Below are 20,586 nucleotides of genomic sequence, written 5' to 3'. Positions count from 1 at the left end.
TGCATGAAAAAGCCATATCTCTGTCCAGTGTGTGTGTGTTCTTTTGCCCATCTTAATATTTTCTTTTTATTGGCCAGTCTGAGATATGTATTTTTCTTTGCAACTCTGCCTAGAAGGCCAGCATCCCGGAGTCGCCTCTTCACTGTTGACATTGAGACTGGTGTGTAGATATTCCATTAAAAATCAGTCATTTCCAGCTACAATAGTCATTTACAACATTAACAATGTCTACACTATTTCTGATCAATTTGATGTTATTTTAATGGACCAAAAATGTGCTTTTCTTTCAAAAACAAGGACACTTTTGAACGGTAGTGTACATTTCGGTTAATCGCTCAGCACTAATGTAGGAGGGATTATTAATCACACACACACACACTACATGAACAATCAGCTGACTCATAGCCCATAGAGTAATGTTGCCTGCCTGTGTGTGCTGCAGCAGATATCAACAGGGTGGCAAGCAGGCAGGGCACTGTATTCTAAGCTAGTTTCCAGGGACATCACCAGCCAGGAATAGAAAAATGATTTTCCCTCTTTTTTTCATTTGTTTGTTTCCTGGAACTCACCCTGGCAGAGAGTGAAGAGAGAGAGGATAAAATTACAACTCCCTTGGGCCGTGGCGGTCATTACATTTTGTCAGCAATTTATTGTCATGCAAAATACTGCTGGTCTCACGGTAATTGACCGTTAATTAACAAACTCGTTTAGCATCTCCAGGCCTCCACACATACAAGCCACTGATCCGTTTAGCATCTCCAGGCCTCCACACATACAAGCCACTGATCCGTTTAGCACCTCCAGGCCTCCACACATACAAGCCACTGATCCGTTTAGCATCTCCAGGCCTCCACACATACAAACCACTGATCCGTTTAGCATCTCCAGGCCTCCACACATACAAGCCACTGATCCGTTTAGCATCTCCAGGCCTCCACACATACAAGCCACTGATCCGTTTAGCATCTCCAGGCCTCCACACATACAAGCCACTGATCCGTTTAGCATCTCCAGGCCTCCACACATACAAGCCACTGATCCGCGCCTTGGGAACATCTACATTTAAAAATGTCTAATAAATCAATTTAATATACACCATCACAATAAATCCATGATTTATTTTAGTCAGGTCTAAAGAAACATGCTATGAAAAAAATGTATTTTAGAAGAACAGAATATGAGTTGACCTAAGGATATTGTAGGCCTAAGGATATTTTTCCCATTACAGAGCGAGTGTGCATATGAAGAGGCTATATTAAGTGTAAAAGTGATCACTTGAAACAGGTCCTATATGCTAGATTTAGAGTTATTTGGCAACTTTAGTTGTGAATGAAACAAACCTTAGAATGTCTTAGAAATCAAAACATATAAGGGCTGCATGGAGCGACTATCTGCTATTGATTTGAGAAAGAAGCAGAAAAGGCTTGTTCTATTCCTGGTCTCAGGCTGCACAGCTCTTCTCTCATCAACTGATTTTCACCCATCAGACTATTCTCAATTTAATCTGGTCTTTACTAATATATAAAATGTGTTTTGATTTAGAATGGTCCATTATTAAATGGTTAGGAACAGGGGGAAGGGAAAAAGACATGTCATCTGTATGCACTCCAATAGGGAATGGAGGACGCTGGCTTTCCTGCCGCTCTGTTTTGTAGGCTACTTCAGTTTCATAGCGGAGCATAATATGACCAGCTGAGAAATAAATACAACACCACTTATTTCACTGCACGTATCAACCACTGTTTGAGGAGTCTGCTCTCGCTGCTGGAAAAGTGATATTCCACCCAAACTCTGTATGCCATGGGCTCTCCAACCCTGTTCCTGCAGCTACCCAGTAATTAATTTGGGAAACCAATTGAAATATGTTGGAGAACATAGCATGTTTTCGTAATGAAACATATTTGACTTAACCGTTGACAGCCTGTCTGCACACTCAAAACAGGAATGAAGGAGAGAGACGAGGAGATGGAAACACATGGTGGTGAGATATTCTGTGTAGCTGAAGTTAATGTGTCACTCAATTAATTATGAAAATATAAAACCTGCCCTATTACTAGGCTATTCAAAATCAAATTCACTAATTGTAGTCTAACTGTAAGCTGCCTTGCACAATCAATGAATCAACAGCATCGTCTAGGGCTATATGTTCTGTCCCAAACTCTTGGATATACATTATGGAGTATAGCGTAAGGTAACCAGACCATCTAGTGTGCATAATAATACAGTCCACACTCAACTGCGATTACTATAATTTGTTTAATTTTGGAGTATAGGCTAGACCAATTATGTACCAAAGACGTCTTGAATCAGTTTTGTTGTATGTTTTTCTGCCATGCAAAATATGTGGTAGGTTATCTATTGTATAATGGCACAATTATAATTTTAATTCCGTTTTTTTCCCCCGGGCTTGGGCTCTTATATAAGCCTATGCATATGCATAAGATCTAATATGCATATGAGAGTTTTGAAACAATCATCACCTTAGAAAGCACTGTCCATTTCATTGTGTTAGGCTTTGAAACAACATCCACCACTACATGTTTTACACTGTTTCAACCTGTTGTTGAACTTCTTTCTTCAAATTGATCAATCACAGTGAGGTGAGTTTTAAGAGCACGATACTGTTTTGATGATAAGTGTTTGATGTGATTTTCCCATTGAATTTCCATTGATGTCAGAGTGGTTAGAGGGACAACAGAGCCCTGAGTACCAGACCATTAGCGTCCTGATGGAGGGACAATACAGCCCTGAGTACCAGACCATTAGCGTCCTGATGGAGGGACAATACAGCCCTGAGTACCAGACCATTAGAACCTGATGGAGGGACAATAGAGCCCTGAGTACCAGACCATTAGGACCTGATGGAGGGACAACAGAGCCCTGAGTACCAGACCATTAGAACCTGATGGAGGGACAATAGAGCCCTGAGTACCAGACCATTAGAACCTGATGGAGGGACAATACAGCCCTGAGTACCAGACCATTAGAACCTGATGGAGGGACAACAGAGCCCTGAGTACCAGACCATTAGGACCTGAAGGAGGGACAATACAGCCCTGAGTACCAGGCCATTAGAACCTGATGGAGGGACAATACAGCCCTGAGTACCAGGCCATTAGAACCTGATGGAGGGACAATACAGCCCTGAGTACCAGACCATTAGCGTCCTGAAGGAGGGACAATACAGCCCTGAGTACCAGGCCATTAGAACCTGATGGAGGGACAATAGAGCCCTGAGTACCAGACCATTAGGACCTGATGGAGGGACAATACAGCCCTGAGTACCAGACCATTAGAACCTGATGGAGGGACAATAGAGCCCTGAGTACCAGACCATTAGAACCTGATGGAGGGACAATACAGCCCTGAGTACCAGACCATTAGAACCTGATGGAGGGACAACAGAGCCCTGAGTACCAGACCATTAGGACCTGAAGGAGGGACAATACAGCCCTGAGTACCAGGCCATTAGAACCTGATGGAGGGACAATACAGCCCTGAGTACCAGGCCATTAGAACCTGATGGAGGGACAATACAGCCCTGAGTACCAGACCATTAGCGTCCTGAAGGAGGGACAATACAGCCCTGAGTACCAGGCCATTAGAACCTGATGGAGGGACAATAGAGCCCTGAGTACCAGGCCATTAGGACCTGAAGGAGGGACAATACAGCCCTGAGTACCAGGCCATTAGGACCTGAAGGAGGGACAATAGAGCCCTGAGTACCAGGCCATTAGGACCTGATGGAGGGACAATAGAGCCCTGAGTACAAGGCCATTAGGACCTGATGGTAGTTAGCAAGTTGAGTAGAGTGCATAATAGGAGATTACCGTGACTCAAAGGTCACGTGGAATTTTACTGAGGTCATGACTCATGACTTCCGGTGTGTAGGTTCTACAGTCACCGCAACAGCCCTAGTGATAAATCATTGTTGTCAAACTCCTGCCCAAAATGGATCATGGAACTAGAATACATGGTGGGTCCTCCCAAAATATGACCAATGACCACCTGCCTCTCCTTCACCATGAGAGAGACCAGGAAAACACCAATAAATAAACATAGGACTTTTTTTTTGTTTACATGTTAAATGTTTCAAAATTCAAAAGGCACTCGCACATCTGAGCAATCTTATTGCAGGTGCATGGCAACAGTTGAAACAGGATGAAGAAAAAATGAAACCGCACACTGCTCTTGATAATATCACTGATATTTAATAAGCTTACGTATCATCAGAGCTTTTGTGAATTTTCTGAAAACAGCACCTCTATGTAGACCTAGCCCCACCCACATCCATTCCACGCATGGAAAGGGGTGGGAGGCAAAGGAAAAATAAATAAGTGCTACCAAACATAACAATATACATTTCACAAATATTACAAAAGTGTATAGACAAGACGCACCGAACACGTCCATAAAATCACAACGAGGACATAGCAAGTTTTCATTAATCATTGGGTACATCATACGAAAAACAGAGTAATCTTAAATAGGGACATATTTTAAATTCACAACATAACATACATAGGCATTTCATCATTAAGTCCTTTAGGAAATAATGTCTGGAGGGTGAAAATCCAAAAACATTCTCTTTTACTCAGAGTATTATTAATATCACCTCCCCTGTCTGATATCTTGACTTTCTCTATACCACAAAATCTAAAAAGGTAGAAATGTCAGGCTTTAGGTCATTAAAATGTACTGCGACTGGATAATCCCTGTCGTTTCTCCTGATTGAAATGTTATGTTCACTAATTCTCTGTTTGAGAGAGCGGGAGGTTTTACCGACATAGCACAGCCCACATGGACATTTAATAATGTAAATAACATGGGTGGTGGAACACGTAATGATATAGTTTATTTGAAACCGTTTTCCTGTGTGGGGAAATGTTAAATGTTAAACACGTTAAATGTTTACCTTTATTTAACTAGGCAAATCAGTTAAGAACAAATTCTTATTTACAATGACGGCCTACCGGGGAACAGTGGGTTACCTGCCTTGTTCAGGGGCAGAACGACAGATTTTTACCCTGTCAGCTCGGTTACTGGCCCAACGCTCTAACCACTAGGCTACCTGGCGCCCCGAAAAACAGTGAAAAACAGTTTGCCATCACTTTGACTCCTCATTGCTTCTATCTGATTTAGACGAAATCCCTAATGCAGTATAATATGTTCAGCTGGACTACAGTAATGGACATTACTACTGGACCCTCACTGAGATAAAAGCCTTCACATACTGAAGAGGGAGGGGAAGAGGAGGAGCAGGGCAGTATACTCTCTCACCCTCTCAGTCTCTCTCTGTCTTTATGTCCTGCCTTTAGAACGACCATCTTTCTATTTATCTAGAAAGTCCATTATAAACTGGGTGGTTTGAGCCCTGAATGCTGATTGGCTGATAGACCGTATACCACGGGTATGAAAAAACATTTATTTTTACTGCTCTAATTATGTTGGTAACCAGTTTATAATCACAATAAGGCCCCTTGGGTGTTTGTGGTATATGGCAAACTCCGCGTTGCGTCGTGCGTAAAAACAGCCCTTAGCCGTGGTATATTGGCCATATAACACACCTCCTCAGGCCTTATTGCTTAATTCTATCGCTGTGTTTGTCTCTCTCAAGACACACTCTGTCTTTGTCATGTCTCTTCCATGCCTCTCTCTCACATTCTGTCTTCATAACTCTCCCGATCTTCCTCATTCTCAGGGAACCAGAGCCATCCATACAGCTCAGTGCACGTACTGTATGTTAGGTATACTAGCAGAGAGAAGGACTGAGGGGTGGATGAGACTGCTGAGTGCTCTACTTGAAACAAAACACTCAGCCATTAGTATGAGCCTGGGCCAAGAGGCTTAATGCAACCTCACAGTCTACTGTTCTACTGGACAGATAATAGCCATTACTGCCTCAATGGGAGGGAGGGACATCAAGAGAAATGTTGAGATTCGGTGAAACAGTGTGTAAGGGAAATTTGAATGTTTGTGCTATTTTTAGAACTAATAATATTCTCAGAACTAATTTCTGTGTTCTATTCATGTGCTGTTCTATAAACCAATTTCTGTGTTCATGCAAGTGGCTGACTGTACAAATCCTCACTATCAGTAGCTGCAATTTGACAGTACGCCCAAACCGTGTTTTGAGAACAAATGAAAGATATCTCAGTTTCAAGGTCTCAGCTTAGAGAGAAGAAGCCTCGTGAGGTATTGGTATGTCACATGTTATGAACAAGTATTGGTCGGTCACATGAATGAAACAAAACGGTAATGATTCATTAATTATGCTAAATCATGCAAATATAACTTGTCTGTGTCTAGCTGTATATAAGACAACTGGTGGGACTGCCCCGGCAGAGCTCCTGACAGACATGTGTACTATGGTGCACTGAGTTGGATGGAACCTCTCCAGCGAGCTGACAAATAAACAATGATTCGTTTAAGATTGACTTTGAGTGTCAATGTGTAAGAATTTCCACGACAAGTGCAAGTAAACGACAGACGGAGCTTGGGGGAGAAATAGCAGGAGAAAATAGGATGTTGCTGTTTTTGAAAATCTGTAGAAGATAAGAGCATTATAATGGCTTTAACATGAGCCGTTCTGAATTAGACCCTGTTCTCTCCGTCTCTCTCCCAACTAACACAAGCTCTCATCCTGCTTTCAGCAATGAGGGAAATAAATCTATGCATTTAGCATGTGTATGGGCCACTAGCAACCATTACCATTAATGTACTGTATACAATAGACCCTATCATACAAGCTCTTCATAATGTATTAAAGCTACCTGTATGTGAATGAATACATTCCTTTACTACTCCTTGAAGTATCAAGCATTCAATTCCATTTACATTCTCTCCATATCACTTCATTATTTTCATCTCACTCCATTCTAATGCCATACATCTATGACTTGAGTGACAGTTCAAATCAAAGATGAATTTTCAGTTATTTGAGCCCTTCATTTTCAAATACCGGAAGATCAGGTGATTTACCATTGATGTGGGTAATGGTGCTAGGTTTCCAGTTATTGTCCTTGGGGCTTTTCGAGGGTTGCTAAATTAATTCAAATTAGCCGTACTTATGAATTTGTTACCATATCATTTCCTCTCACAACTCATCACTATGTCGGCCTGCATTGTGAAGTGTGTGTGTGTGTGTGTGTGTGTGTGTGTGTGTGTAAGAATGTGTGTTGGAGACAAACAGCCTGGACTGGCTCCTAGTCTGGGGAGAGTGATGCGTGTCCACACACCTGCGGTCCTGCTCTGCTGATGCATGCTAATGTCCAGGGCCCCTGGTCCTGGTGGAGCACAAGGGCAGAGAGGCAAAGGCACTGCGCTCTGTTCCCAGGTCTGACTCACCCTGCCTAGGGTAACTCTGAGTAGGTTGGTGGGTGGAGACGGGACAGAGACCAATGTGTTAGTCACAGGGCTAGGGGACTAAAGGGACAAGACTTAACTGGAGGAAATGCTGCTTTGGGCTATTTTAAAGAGGGCTGCCAGTGTGTTCATGTGCATGAAAACACAAATGCACACATTCTATCTCACTCTCTTTCTCTCTCTCCTACACACACACACACTTCCAGAAAGTCTAATGAGAGTAGGAGGACACTTCTCCTGAGACTGGAGTGCCCTTCAGAATCTTTCCAGGCAGTGACTAAACAGACAAAACAGAGCTGAGTGCAATGAAAATAGCCATTAGGGCCTTCAATGCTCTCCAGCACAAATATACCAGACTCAACACATACACACGCACACGCGCATATACACACACACACACACACACACACACACACACACACACACACACACACACACACACACAACAAACACACGCATGCCCACAAACACACAAATACTAAAAAGTACTAAGTAATCTGTTACTCTGTCCAATTACTTTCAGGTAATTCCTCTGCAGGCCTATAGGAGATCCGCTCCAGCAATTAAAAAAACTAAAAAACGATCTCAATCCGCCTTGAAAGGATTGAAACCAAATGAAAACGGTGTAGAAATGATAATGGACCTACATCTATAGTCTCCTCACTCTGTCCAGCTTGATACCAGTCATCTATAGTCTCCTCACTCTGTCCAGCTTGATAACAGTCATCTATAGTCTCCTCACTCTGTCCAGCTTGATACCAGTCATCTATAGTCTCCTCACTCTGTCCAGCTTGATACCAGTCATCTATAGTCTCCTCTCTCTGTCCAGCTTGATACCAGTCATCTATAGTCTCCTCACTCTGTCCAGCTTGATAACAGTCATCTATAGTCTCCTCTCTCTGTCCAGCTTGATAACAGTCATCTATAGTCTCCTCACTCTGTCCAGCTTGATACCAGTCATCTATAGTCTCCTCTCTCTGTCCAGCTTGATACCAGTCATCTATAGTCTCCTCACTCTGTCCAGCTTGATAACAGTCATCTATAGTCTCCTCTCTCTGTCCAGCTTGATAACAGTCATCTATAGTCTCCTCACTCTGTCCAGCTTGATACCAGTCATCTATAGTCTCCTCACTCTGTCCAGCTTGATACCAGTCATCTATAGTCTCCTTACTTTGTCCAGCTTGATACCAGTCATCTATAGTCTCCTCACTCTGTCCAGCTTGATAAGTCATCTATAGTCTCCTCACTTTGTCCAGCTTGATAACAGTCATCTATAGTCTCCTCACTCTGTCCAGCTTGATAACAGTCATCTATAGTCTCTTCTCTCTGTCCAGCTTGATAACAGTCATCTATAGTCTCCTCACTCTGTCCAGCTTGATAACAGTCATCTATAGTCTCTTCACTCTGTCCAGCTTGATAACAGTCATCTATAGTCTCCTCACTCTGTCCAGCTTGATAACAGTCATCTATAGTCTCCTCACTCTGTCCAGCTTGATAACAGTCATCTATAGTCTCCTCACTCTGTCCAGCTTGATAACAGTCATCTATAGTCTCCTCACTCTGTCCAGCTTGATAACAGTCATCTTTAGTCTCCTCACTCTGTCCAGCTTGATAACAGTCATCTATAGTCTCCTCACTCTGTCCAGCTTGATAACAGTCATCTATAGTCTCCTCACTCTGTCCAGCTTGATAACAGTCATCTATAGTCTCCTCACTCTGTCCAGCTTGATAACAGTCATCTATAGTCTCCTCACTCTGTCCAGCTAGATAAGTCATCTATAGTCTCTACACTCTGTCCAGCTTGATAACAGTCCTCTATAGTTTCCTCTCTCTGTCCAGCTTGATAACAGTCATGGAATATTGAAAATTCCAAAAGCGACGGAAATATAAAACATTTTAATTGCGGCCCCCCGGACGTCAGTGAAGAACAAATGAAGCCTGTGGAGAGAATGAGTTTGACATCCCTGGTTTAAACTAATAGTGGACAGTGTTGCCATGTTAGGAAGAAGACTGGTGAAAAGGACAGGACTGATAGTGACTGGGAGGCTGGGGGCCAGACTGAACAAGAGGTTCACCCCGAGATAGGCGCAGAGCTAATCTATGTACATGAGGATATGCCATTGACCAAACATTTATCATTGCAGGTGATATATAGATCGGTTATTGTGGGTATAGGGTTTTGGCCAGCACTGTCAACCCCGAGGCCAGGCTATCTCCTGACCTGGAGAGCAAGGTAACAGCGAGACAAGCCCAGAGAGAGCGAGCCCAGAGCACATCCATCATCAGGAAGCACTGATCCAGACCGCCAGACAGTGAGCACGCCCAGGGGAGTCCAGACGAGCCCAGAATGACTGAACCTCCTGAGGGGAAGCCCAACGAGCCCAGAATGACTGATGCGACCCAGGGAAGGGTAATCAAGTGTAGAATGACAGATTCCTCCCACTGGGTGCGAAACGAATGAAGAACAAAGGGGTCCACCCAGTGGAGATGAAACAAGCGACGAATAACTGATGCCACCAAAGGGAAGGTAGTCAAGTGCGGAATGCATAGGTGTGTATTAGGATAAGTTAGGAAAGTGTGTTGCGAGGGGTGGTAAGAGGTGGTGGTAAACGAGTGCACAGTAATTTTCCTCAGGGCGATGAGAGGAGTGATCACAGATCTCCCTGCTGAAAGGGAGATTAAACTAAAATAGATGCTGCCCAGGGTGGGTTAAATGAGCAAAGAGCAAGTGCTGACTTTATTCTAGGGAATTAACTAGTGAGTGAAAGGAGGGAAATATACTGTATGAATCACCTCTCCCTTTGTCTCTCAAGCACTTTCTCTGTATCTCTGCTTACTGTGGGCCAGTAGTGTACAGGTACACACTCAGTCAGTCAGTCACACATGAAGAGAGTCAGATTGACACACAGATTGGTCTGACAGTGTGAATGTGATATTAGGAGAGAGAATCCACACCATAGCTCATAGAAAGACAGAAAAGGGAGAGCATGAGACGAAGTGAGAGAGTGAAAATGAAAGACAGAGAGAGAGAGAGACAATGAGAGGTGGAGAGAGAAGACGAGGGATTTGGCTTGAGAGAAACTATGTAATCCATTGAATCCAAGGCTAACAAATGCGTTTTAAAGCGTGATTACAGCTGTTTAATAATGAGAATTGGGTCCACTGTGCGCGCACACACACACACACACACACACACACACACACACACACACACACACACACACACAGGTTTGTGATTGTGGCTGGCAGCTCTAATCCTCAGCGGGATTAAAGCACACAGAGCTGCAGGACCTGAGCAGCTGGTCCATCTCTCATCGCACCCTCGCTGCTCTGTGTGTTTCTGTTACCAACTTTTCCATCTGTCTCGAGCTGTCACTAGCAACCTCACAGTATATCCTTCATTGAAATAACAACACCACAGAAAAGCTGTCTCAAACTGACAGCAGAGAGACAAGACTCTACACAAGCATGCGAGCGCGCACACACACACACACACACACACACACACACACACACACACACACACACACACACACACACACACACACACACACACACAGCCTGATTACTTGACGTGCCACTGAGGGAGTGTATCAGTCCCGCACCCAGCCAGAGATATGCAGACACACTGTGGAGGTAAAAACTACACCCGTCAACACTCTGCCAAACAGATAACAGGAGCCACAAATACACAAGTCCCAAATTAGAAGAAAAATATCCCAACTATGGCAGAGACGTGGAGAGACTTGGTGAACCGCTAATCTAATAATAATAATTAATAACCAGGCCAACAAAAGTATTCATTCACCAAGATGAAAGACATTCAGAAACATAAAACTCTCTGAACAATCAAAAGCCATGAATAAAACAAGTATTTTCTAAAGACAAACAACTAAAAAGTAAAGGAAAATGATCTGAACCAACAAGTTCAACAAACCAATCCACACTGCTCATCAAGTCCATCACAACAACGAACCAAACACTGAATAAACACACAAAACAAATGAACGAACGGCATGAAGGACAGAGCGGAGGAGAGAAGTCTTCCTCTCTCTAGCTCTCTCCCTCTCTTTCTTTCTGTGACTGACCTTGCAGAGTTTGTGGTAGCGCGGGGATGAGATGGCCATTCTCTGGAGCCTGTGAAGGAAGACCACCACTTTCTGGAGGGAGGTACGGACCATGGCCATCATTTTACGCGTGCCACAGGTCTGCAGCCTGCTCCGAGTCCGCATGGCACGCTAGCACTGCCCAGCCCTGCTCATATCCTCTCCTCCTCCTCCCAGAGACACACCACAGCAGGAGTGACGTGAACACACACACTTACACACACTGTCTGACACACATGCTGCGATCGGCATGCCCCCGCACATGCAGATATACTGGCACACACACACACACACAGTGCACGGTCAGTCACGTGCACTCTCACAGCAAACACTCTCTCTCACACATATACACACACAGTCACACACACTTTGACACACACATGCACACACTTCCTCCTCACACACTCACTCATGCATTTAAGCAATGCTGAAACACTCACTGACTCTCATTCACACACACTTAAACCATGGTACACAAAACCACTCCAAAAAGACATGTCACTCTGGGGTCCACTTCGGGAGCCTGGGGTCAAAGAGGACGAAAAGGAGAAAAATCAGCCGATAAGCAAACAAAGAGAAGAAGAATGAGAGTGGGAGGCAGAAGTTTTGCTGGAGGAGAAGAGAGGTGCGCTGCTCTCCGATCGCGGCTCACAGCGGACAGCCAGCGATAAAGACTGTAGCGCTCCACGGAAAACCTTCAGAGCGGACGACAGAGAGAGAGAGACAGAGAGAGACAGAGAGAGAGAAAGACAGAGCGATCAGTAGACCTGGGATAACAGACGACAGAAGCTCCTTCAGCCATAGAGAGCCAATGACCAGCCAGAGGGAACCAATGACTGGGAGAGAGGGAATGAGAGAGAGAAAGAGGAAGAGAGAGAGAGAAAGACACCAAGGGAGAGAGCGAGCACAAGTGAGATGTACAGCGTGCAGCCCGCACACAGCAGGAGCAGCAGTGTGTGTGTGTGTGTGTGTGTGTGTGTGTGTGTGTGTGTGTGTGTGTGTGTGTGTGTCCCAGATGTAACGATATGCTCAGACACAGATACAGAGGGATGAGAAAGGAGTCTGATATGAGAACAGGGAGCTGAGAGAGAGAAGAGAAGAAAGAAAGGGGAGGGACGAGAGAGAAGGGAAGAGAGGGAAGGGAAGAGAGAGAAGGGAAGAGAGAGAAGGGAAGAGAGGGAAGGGAAGAGAGAGAAGGGAAGAGAGAGAAGGGAAGAGAGAGAAGGGAAGAGAGAGAAGGGAAGAGAGGGAAGGGAAGAGAGAGAAGGGAAGAGAGAGAAGGGAAGAGAGAGAAGGGAAGAGAGAGAAGGGAAGAGAGAGAAGGGAAGAGAGGGAAGAGATGGGAGGTAAGAGAGGGAAGGGAAGAGAGGGAAGGGAAGAGAGGGAAGGGAAGAGAGAGAAGGGAAGAGAGAGAAGGGAAGAGAGAGAAGGGAGAGAAGGGAAGAGAGAGAAGGGAAGAGAGAGAAGGGAAGAGAGGGAAGGGAAGAGAGAGAAGGGAAGAGAGGGAAGAGATGGGAGGTAAGAGAGGGAAGGGAAGAGAGAGAAGGGAAGAGAGAGAAGGGAAGAGAGAGAAGGGAAGAGAGGGAAGGGAAGAGAGGGAAGGGAAGAGAGAGAAGAGATGGGAGGGGAGAGAAGAGAGGGAAGGGAAGGGAAGAGAGAAGGGAAGAGAGAAAAGCAGATAAAGAGGGAAGTACATTTTGTGAGCGCATGAAAGAGAATAAAATTAAAAGAAAGTGAAGGATAGTGTATGAAAGAGAAACAGAGAAATGGAAACAGAGGAAGTGCTGATTCAGTAGTAGCATCTGTAATTTGCTCTGTTAATAGATTCCGAAACATGACTTTCTCCTGCACTCAGGATCTGAACCCGTTTTTCCCCCTAAAGACTCCCCCAGCACGACAGACAAAGCACTCCTTTTGACACCACACCACGATTGCCTCATCTCAGTTTCCCAAGACTCATAAATACAGAACACACACACACACACTAAACTCTAAATAAGAGTGTGTGTTCAGCTTTGAGCTAAGGGACATATTAATGCCCATATGGCCCCTGTCTGGCCTGTCACTTCATATCCAGGGAAAAGCAGGATGGGAAAGGGAGGCTTAGCATTGAACACACACACACAGAGACACAAACGCTCTCCACCCCCATACACAGACACATGCGCGCGCGCACACACATAAACACTTAGATAACCATGTAAGAAAGCGAGAGTGATTATCGAGTGCTCTGTGAAGACAGATCTTGATTTGGTAAGCCATACATGTATTCACTCATTCCACACAGTATTGATTATTCTAAGGGAATTACAGGAATACCGTTAGCTAGCCCAGTTAGCGAAATCGCACTGACGTCACTGGGTTTCCAGTAAGATCCGTTAGTGTCGACATATATGAACCCCCTCGGGAACTAGCATCATGTTCACAGTAACTTACAGCATTGTTTGGCCAGCGATTCCAACGTTCTGTAGAATGAAAGTTAATGTTTGAGAAGGGCCGGAATCTGTATGGTGTTTGCTGTACAGCTTTGACTTGTTATACAGACTGGAACGCACTGGTTTTAGCTTTTTAACATGCGCACACGCGTGCACAATAAGCCAATGTAGCATTTTTTGTACACATAGGTACATATCAAGGTGAAAACATCAGAGATACACTCACACGACTGGGGTAGGCTAGATAAAAGCTCCCTTCCAACAGTGTGCCCTTTGCCCTCTCTGTGTGAGAGTATTACCACTACATCTCTGACTCTGGAGTGTGTGTGTGTGTGTGTGTGTGTGTGTGTGTGTGTGTGTGTGTGTGTGTGTGTGTGTGTGTGTGTGTGTGTGTGTGTGTGTGTGTGTGTGTGTGTGTGTGTGTGTGTGTGTGTGTGTCTGTGTGTGTATGTGTGTTGCCCTCTGCCCTCATTCTGTGTGTTGTGCATGTCTCTGTGCTCCTGTGTGACAGTGAATAATAGGGAACAGGCTGCATAGTGGCTTCACATGGAGTCACTGCAGCTGAACATGACACCACACCAGCTGAGGGACAACAGGCTAGCACGGTGCAAGACAATATGGCACCACACCAGCTGAGGGGAAACAGGCTAGCACGGTGCAAGACAATATGGCACCACACCAGCTGAGGGGAAACAGGCTAGCACGGTGCAACACAATATGACACCACACCAGCTGAGTGACAACAGGCTAGCACGGTGCAACACAATATGACACCACACCAACTGAGGGACAACAGGCTAGCACGGTGCAACACAATATGACACCACACCAGCTGAGGAAAAACAGGCTAGCACGATGCAACACAATATGACACCACACCAGCTGAGGGGAAACAGGCTAGCACGATGCAACACAATATGACACCACACCAGCTGAGGGGAAACAGGCTAGCACGGTGCAACACAATATGGCACCACACCAGCTGAGGGGAAACAGGCTAGCACGGTGCAACACAATATGGCACCACACCAGCTGAGGGGAAACAGACTAGCACAGTGCAACACAATATGGCACCACACCAGCTGAGGGGAAACAGGCTAGCACGGTGCAACACAATATGGCACCACACCAGCTGAGGGGAAACAGGCTAGCACGGTGCAACACAATATGGCACCACACCAGCTAAACCTTATCACATATTTGTTTTTATATATACAGTAGTAGATTGTGTATTTCAACCTTAAGGATTAAATAAAACATTTGTTCTCCAGTTGTAAGAACTAACATAAGGTGCTTCATCTTTCTATAGCACATCTCTAAGACCTAACTTCTGAGGAACATTGCATTTTTCTTCTCCTAAGAAATCATGTGGCTTGTGGTTATATGGAGCATCTCAAGAAGAAACTCAGGTAAGGTGACAGACTTAACATTGACTGGTGACACAAGAGTCACTCTGAATGAAGGAAGGCTCCAGGCTCCTTTCCCCGTATCTCAATCTGACCATTCTCTGTCCTGTTATCTCCTTCTCTCTCTAATCCCCCTCTCTTTCCCCCTTCCCCATTCATTTGCTTTCATTCATACAGTTTCCATTTGGCTCTGACTGCAGTCCATCAATCTTACCCCAAGTTGGGAGACAGAGGGAGAGAGAGAAATAAGAGGGAATAAGGGTTAAGGAGGCGTAAAGGAGAGAGGACAAGAAGGGGTAGAGAGAGAAATAAGAGGGAATAAGGGTTAAGGAGGCGTAAAGGAGTTTGGACAAGAAGGGGTAGAGAGAGAAATAAGAGGGAATAAGGGTTAAGGAGGCGTAAAGGAGTTTGGACAAGAAGGGGGAGAGAGAGAAATAAGAGGGAATAAGGGTTAAGGAGGCGTAAAGGAGAGAGGACAAGAAGGGGTAGAGAGAGAAATAAGAGGGAATAAGGGTTAAGGAGGCGTAAAGGAGAGAGGACAAGAAGGGGTAGAGAGAGAAATAAGAGGGAATAAGGGTTAAGGAGGCGTAAAGGAGAGAGGACAAGAAGGGGTAGAGAGGGTGAAATAAAAAAATAAAGGCATTTCCAGAAAGCTCAATTTGAAATCACAAGATGGGCTTCCTGTAGGTGGAAACAGAGCTGGAGAAAAGAGACCATACGAGACCATGTATGAGACCATACGAGGTCATGTATGAGGCCATGTATGAGACCATGTGAGGACCTGTGAGGCCATGTATGAGGCCATGTATGAGACCATGTGAGGACCTGTGAGGCCATGTATGAGGCCATGTATGAGACCATGTGAGGACCTGTGAGGCCATGTATGAGGCCATGTATGAGACCATGTGAGGACCTGTGAGGCCATGTATGAGGCCATGTATGAGGCCGTGTATGAGGCCATGTATGAGGCCGTGTATGAGGCCATGTATGAGGCCGTGTATGAGACCATGTATGAGGCCATGTATGAGGCCATGTATGAGGCCGTGTATGAGACCATGTATGAGGCCATGTATGAGGCCATGTATGAGGCCATGTATGAGGCCATGTATGAGGCCATGTATGAGGCCATGTATGAGACCATGTATGAGACCATGTATGAGGCCATGTATGAGCAGGCTGTTTTTAGAACATCAGTGCTCCCTCAAGTGACCTAGAAAAACACAATGAAAAGGCACAACTCAATGGGAGATGAAGAAAATCATAGATGACTGAAGGAGTCTATAGTATTTCCTCAGTGATCATCAGAACAGTATCTGTGATTCACAGGAACAGTGTGTGTGACCGTGTGCATGTGTGCGTGCAAGTTCAGCCTGGTTTCACAATGCAGGTAAAAAAGGACAGACTACGGTCTTATCTGGACTACTACAGGAAGAACATCTCCCTCCCTCTCCTTCCCTTCCTCCCCCCGCACTCATCCTCTTTTTCTTTCACGCGCCCTCTCAACATACCCCCTTAGACACAGGAATCAATGTGGCGTTCAGACGGTCTGTTTTTACACAGACCAGGGGCATTGTGATTGAGAGATAAGGGGTGAAAGAGGGAGACCAAGCGTGTGAACAAATAAAACCAGAACCAGATTGGCATGACCGTGTGGTACGAAAAGAGCTCATCTCTGCCAAAGGGCTGTCGCACAACTAAACACAAGTCAAGGAGGATTTTGAATAGACCATTTCTAAATCAAAAGGGAGGACAATGTGTGTCAACGTAAGAGGCGGGAAAATGACAAGCAATAGGCGAGAGGACACATACCCACATCACTGAACAGCGCAGGACAGAAAAATCAATGAGCGACCACACACACGTAACCACAGCTCACATGAATGCACGCACACTATCTTAATGAGGGATGACAGGGATAATAGGACAGCACCTGTCCCCGTCTCCCACAAACCTCCTTATTTCAACCTCTCTCTGTATTCAGCCCCTCAGCCAAGCCATTTATCTCCATATATATACACCTCTCCATACAGTGGGGGGGAAAAGTATTTGATCCCCTGCTGATTTTGTACGTTTGCCCACTGACAGAGAAATTATCAGTCTAAAATTTTAATGGTAGGTTTATTTGAACAGTGAGAGACAGAATAACAACAAAAATATCCAGAAAAACACATATAAATTGATTTGCATTTTAATGAGGGAAATAAGTATTTGACCCCCTCTCAATCAGAAAGATTTCCTGCTCCCAGGTGTCTTTTATACAGGTAACGAGCTGAGATTAGGAGCACACTCTTAAAGGGAGTGCTCCTAACCGCAGCTTGTTACCTGTATAAAAGACACCTGTCCACAGAAGCAATCAATCAATTTGATTCCAAACTCTCCACCATGGCCAAGACCAAAGAGCTCTCCAAGGATGTCAGGGACAAGATTGTAGACCTACACAAGGCTGAAATGGGCTACAAGACCATCGCCAAGCAGCTTGGTGAGAAGGTGACAGCATTTGGTGCGATTACTCGCAAATGGAAGAAACACAAAAGAACTGTCAATCTCCCTCGGCCTGGGGCTCCATGCAAGATCTCACCTCGTGAAGTTGCAATGAGCATGAGAACGGTGAGGAATCAGCCCAGAACTACACGGGAGGATCTTGTCAATGATCTCAAGGCAGCTGGGACCATAGTCACCAAGAAAACAATTGGTAACACACTACGCCGTGAAGGACTGAAATCCTGCAGCGCCCGCAAGGTCCCCCTGCTCAAAAATACATATACATGCCCATCTGAAGTTTGCCAATGAACATCTGAATGATTCAGAGGACAACTGGTGAAAGTGTTGTGGTCAGATGAGATCAAAATGGAGCTCTTTGGCATCAACTCAACTCGCCGTGTTTGGAGGAGGAGGAATGCTGCCTATGACCCCAAGAACACAATCTCCACCGTCAAACATGGAGGTGGAAACATTATGCTTTGGGGGTGTTTTTCTGCTAAGGGGACTGGACAACTTCACCGCATCAAAGGGACGATGGACGGGGCCATGTACCGTCAAATCTTGGGTGAGAACCTCCTTCCCTCAGCCAGGGCATTGAAAATGGGTCGTGGATGGGTATTCCAGCATGACAATGACCCAAAACATACGGCCAAGGCAACAAAGGAGTGGCTCAAGAAGAAGCACATTAATGTCCTGGAGTGGCCTAGCCAGTCTCCACACCTTAATCCCATAGAAAATCTGTGAAGGGAGCTGAAGGTTCGAGTTGCCAAACGTCAGCCTCGAAACCTTAATCACTTGGAGAAGATCTGCAAAGAGGAATGGGACAAAATCCCTCCTGAGATGTGTGCAAACCTGGTGGCCAACTACAAGAAACGTCTGACCTCTGTGATTGCCAACAAGGGTTTTGCCACCAAGTACTAAGTCATGTTTTGCAGAGGGGTCAAATACTTATTTCCCTCATTAAAATGCAAATCATTTTATAACATTTTTGACATGCGTTTTTCTGGATTTTTTTGTTGTTATTCTGTCTCTCACTGTTCAAATAAACCTACCATTAAAATTATCGACTGATCATTTCTTTGTAAGTGGGCAAACATACAAAATCAGCAGGGGATCAAATACTTTTTTCCCCCACTGTATATCATCCAATACACACACACACACACACACACACACACACACACACACACACACACACGCACACACACGCACACACACACACACACACACACACACACAGCAGATGAAATGGGCATGGCCTACCTCCAGTTGCCCCCTCAGCTCCTTGACGTGGGCAGAGTCCTGTGATAGCTCTTCCCTCTGGGAGGCGTCGGCCAGGACGTTGACGGTAGTTTCGGCCTCCTGAAGCCACTTGAGGAAGGCCTCCAGCTCCCTGAGGGACGTCTGTAGAGCAGTCAGGTCACTGTCCAGCTGGGCCTGGCGGTCACTAGCCCTGTCAATTAATCAACATGTAATGGCCAATAATCAAGCATTGGTTTGGTTGGAGGTCATTGTTGAATTAGCTATCTGAGTATAATTGAAATATCTCATAACATTATCAAAGTGATATTTGTGTGTGTGGGGAGGGGGGATTCTTATAACCTTGTGGGGACCTAAAATCTCCAAAAGTCCCCACAAGGGTAGTAAAACAAGGAAAATTCTCCCTCGTGGGGACATTTCCCACAGCCCCATGAGGACAAATGCTATTTTAAGCTTAGTGGTTAGGTTTAGGGTTACAATTAGGGTTAGAATTAGGGTTGGGTTAGGTTTAGGGGTTAGGGAAAATAGGATTTTGAATGGACATTTATTTTAGGTCCCCACAAGGATAGAAGAACATAACATGTGTGTGTCTGTGTGTGTGGTCTAACTTTGCCATCCTTTTGGGTTTCTAAAGTCCTCACAAGGATAGTAAAACAAGTGGGGACATTTTGCCGGTCCCCAAAAGGAAAACTGCTATTTTGGGTTTAGGGGTTAGGTTTCAGGTTAGGATTAGGAGTTAGGTTTCGGGTTAGGTTTAGGGGTTAGGTTTCGGGTTAGGAGTTAGGTTTAGGGGTTAGGTTTCGGGTTAGGTTTAGGGTTAGGTTTAGGGTTAGGTTTAGGTTTCGGGTTAGGAGTTAGGTTTCAGGTTAGGTTTAGGGGTTAGGTTTCGGGTTAGGATTAGGAGTTAGGTTTTTTGGGTTAGGGGTTTGGGAAAAAAGGATTTTGAATGGAAATAAATGTTTTGGTCCCCCCTTGGATAGTAAAACCAACATGTATGTGTCTGTGTGTGTGTGTGTGTATGTGTGTCCACCTGTTGTTGACGCTGTTCCAGGCTCTGTTGTGTTTGTCCGTGACCTCTTTGATCCTCCTTGTGTCATCTGCAGAATACTCTCGCAGGAGCTGATTGGACAGCTCGTTAAAGGTTACCACGGAACCCTGACCTCTCCCCAGGTCTTGCAAGAACACCTGGAGAAGAAAACAGAAACAAGCAACAAATAACGACATACTCCTCACAGACTAAACAGTAGCAGCAAATGACTTTCTAAATCTTTATTTCACTTCTTTCATCCACGTCTAATGCCTTTTAATCTCACTGCAATTATCACAGTTCCCTCAGGATCTCACTTTGTTTACTAAAGGTATGCTAACCCATTTAATTAAATGAGAAATAATTATTACCTTGTAGTCAGAGGTATCCTATCAGGACCTGTTCTAGGGCATTGGAACTACAGTAAAGTACCACAGTGAGTTAGACACAGATGCCCTCTAGTGTTTGATATTGGCATTGCATCGGCCACACGAAAAGAAAGTCTA

The 20,586-nt window shown here is 44.9% G+C and overlaps 1 protein-coding gene across 1 annotated transcript in view; it reads right to left on the bottom strand.

Annotated features, from left to right (window-relative positions):
* Positions 1 to 20,586, bottom strand: part of utrn (utrophin) — a 278,656-nt gene that overhangs the window by 165,752 nt on the left and 92,318 nt on the right. The window contains 2 exon segments of the mRNA XM_014205596.2: positions 19,057 to 19,246; positions 20,084 to 20,238. Of these exon segments, the coding sequence (XP_014061071.1) occupies positions 19,057 to 19,246; positions 20,084 to 20,238 (345 nt within the window).

The sequence above is a fragment of the Salmo salar genome, chromosome ssa06 (genome assembly GCF_905237065.1).
Source record: "Salmo salar chromosome ssa06, Ssal_v3.1, whole genome shotgun sequence".
NCBI classification, from domain to species: domain Eukaryota; kingdom Metazoa; phylum Chordata; class Actinopteri; order Salmoniformes; family Salmonidae; genus Salmo; species Salmo salar.
The sequence above is the reverse complement of the archived record's forward strand: the minus strand, read 5'-3'. Positions and strand labels throughout refer to the sequence as shown.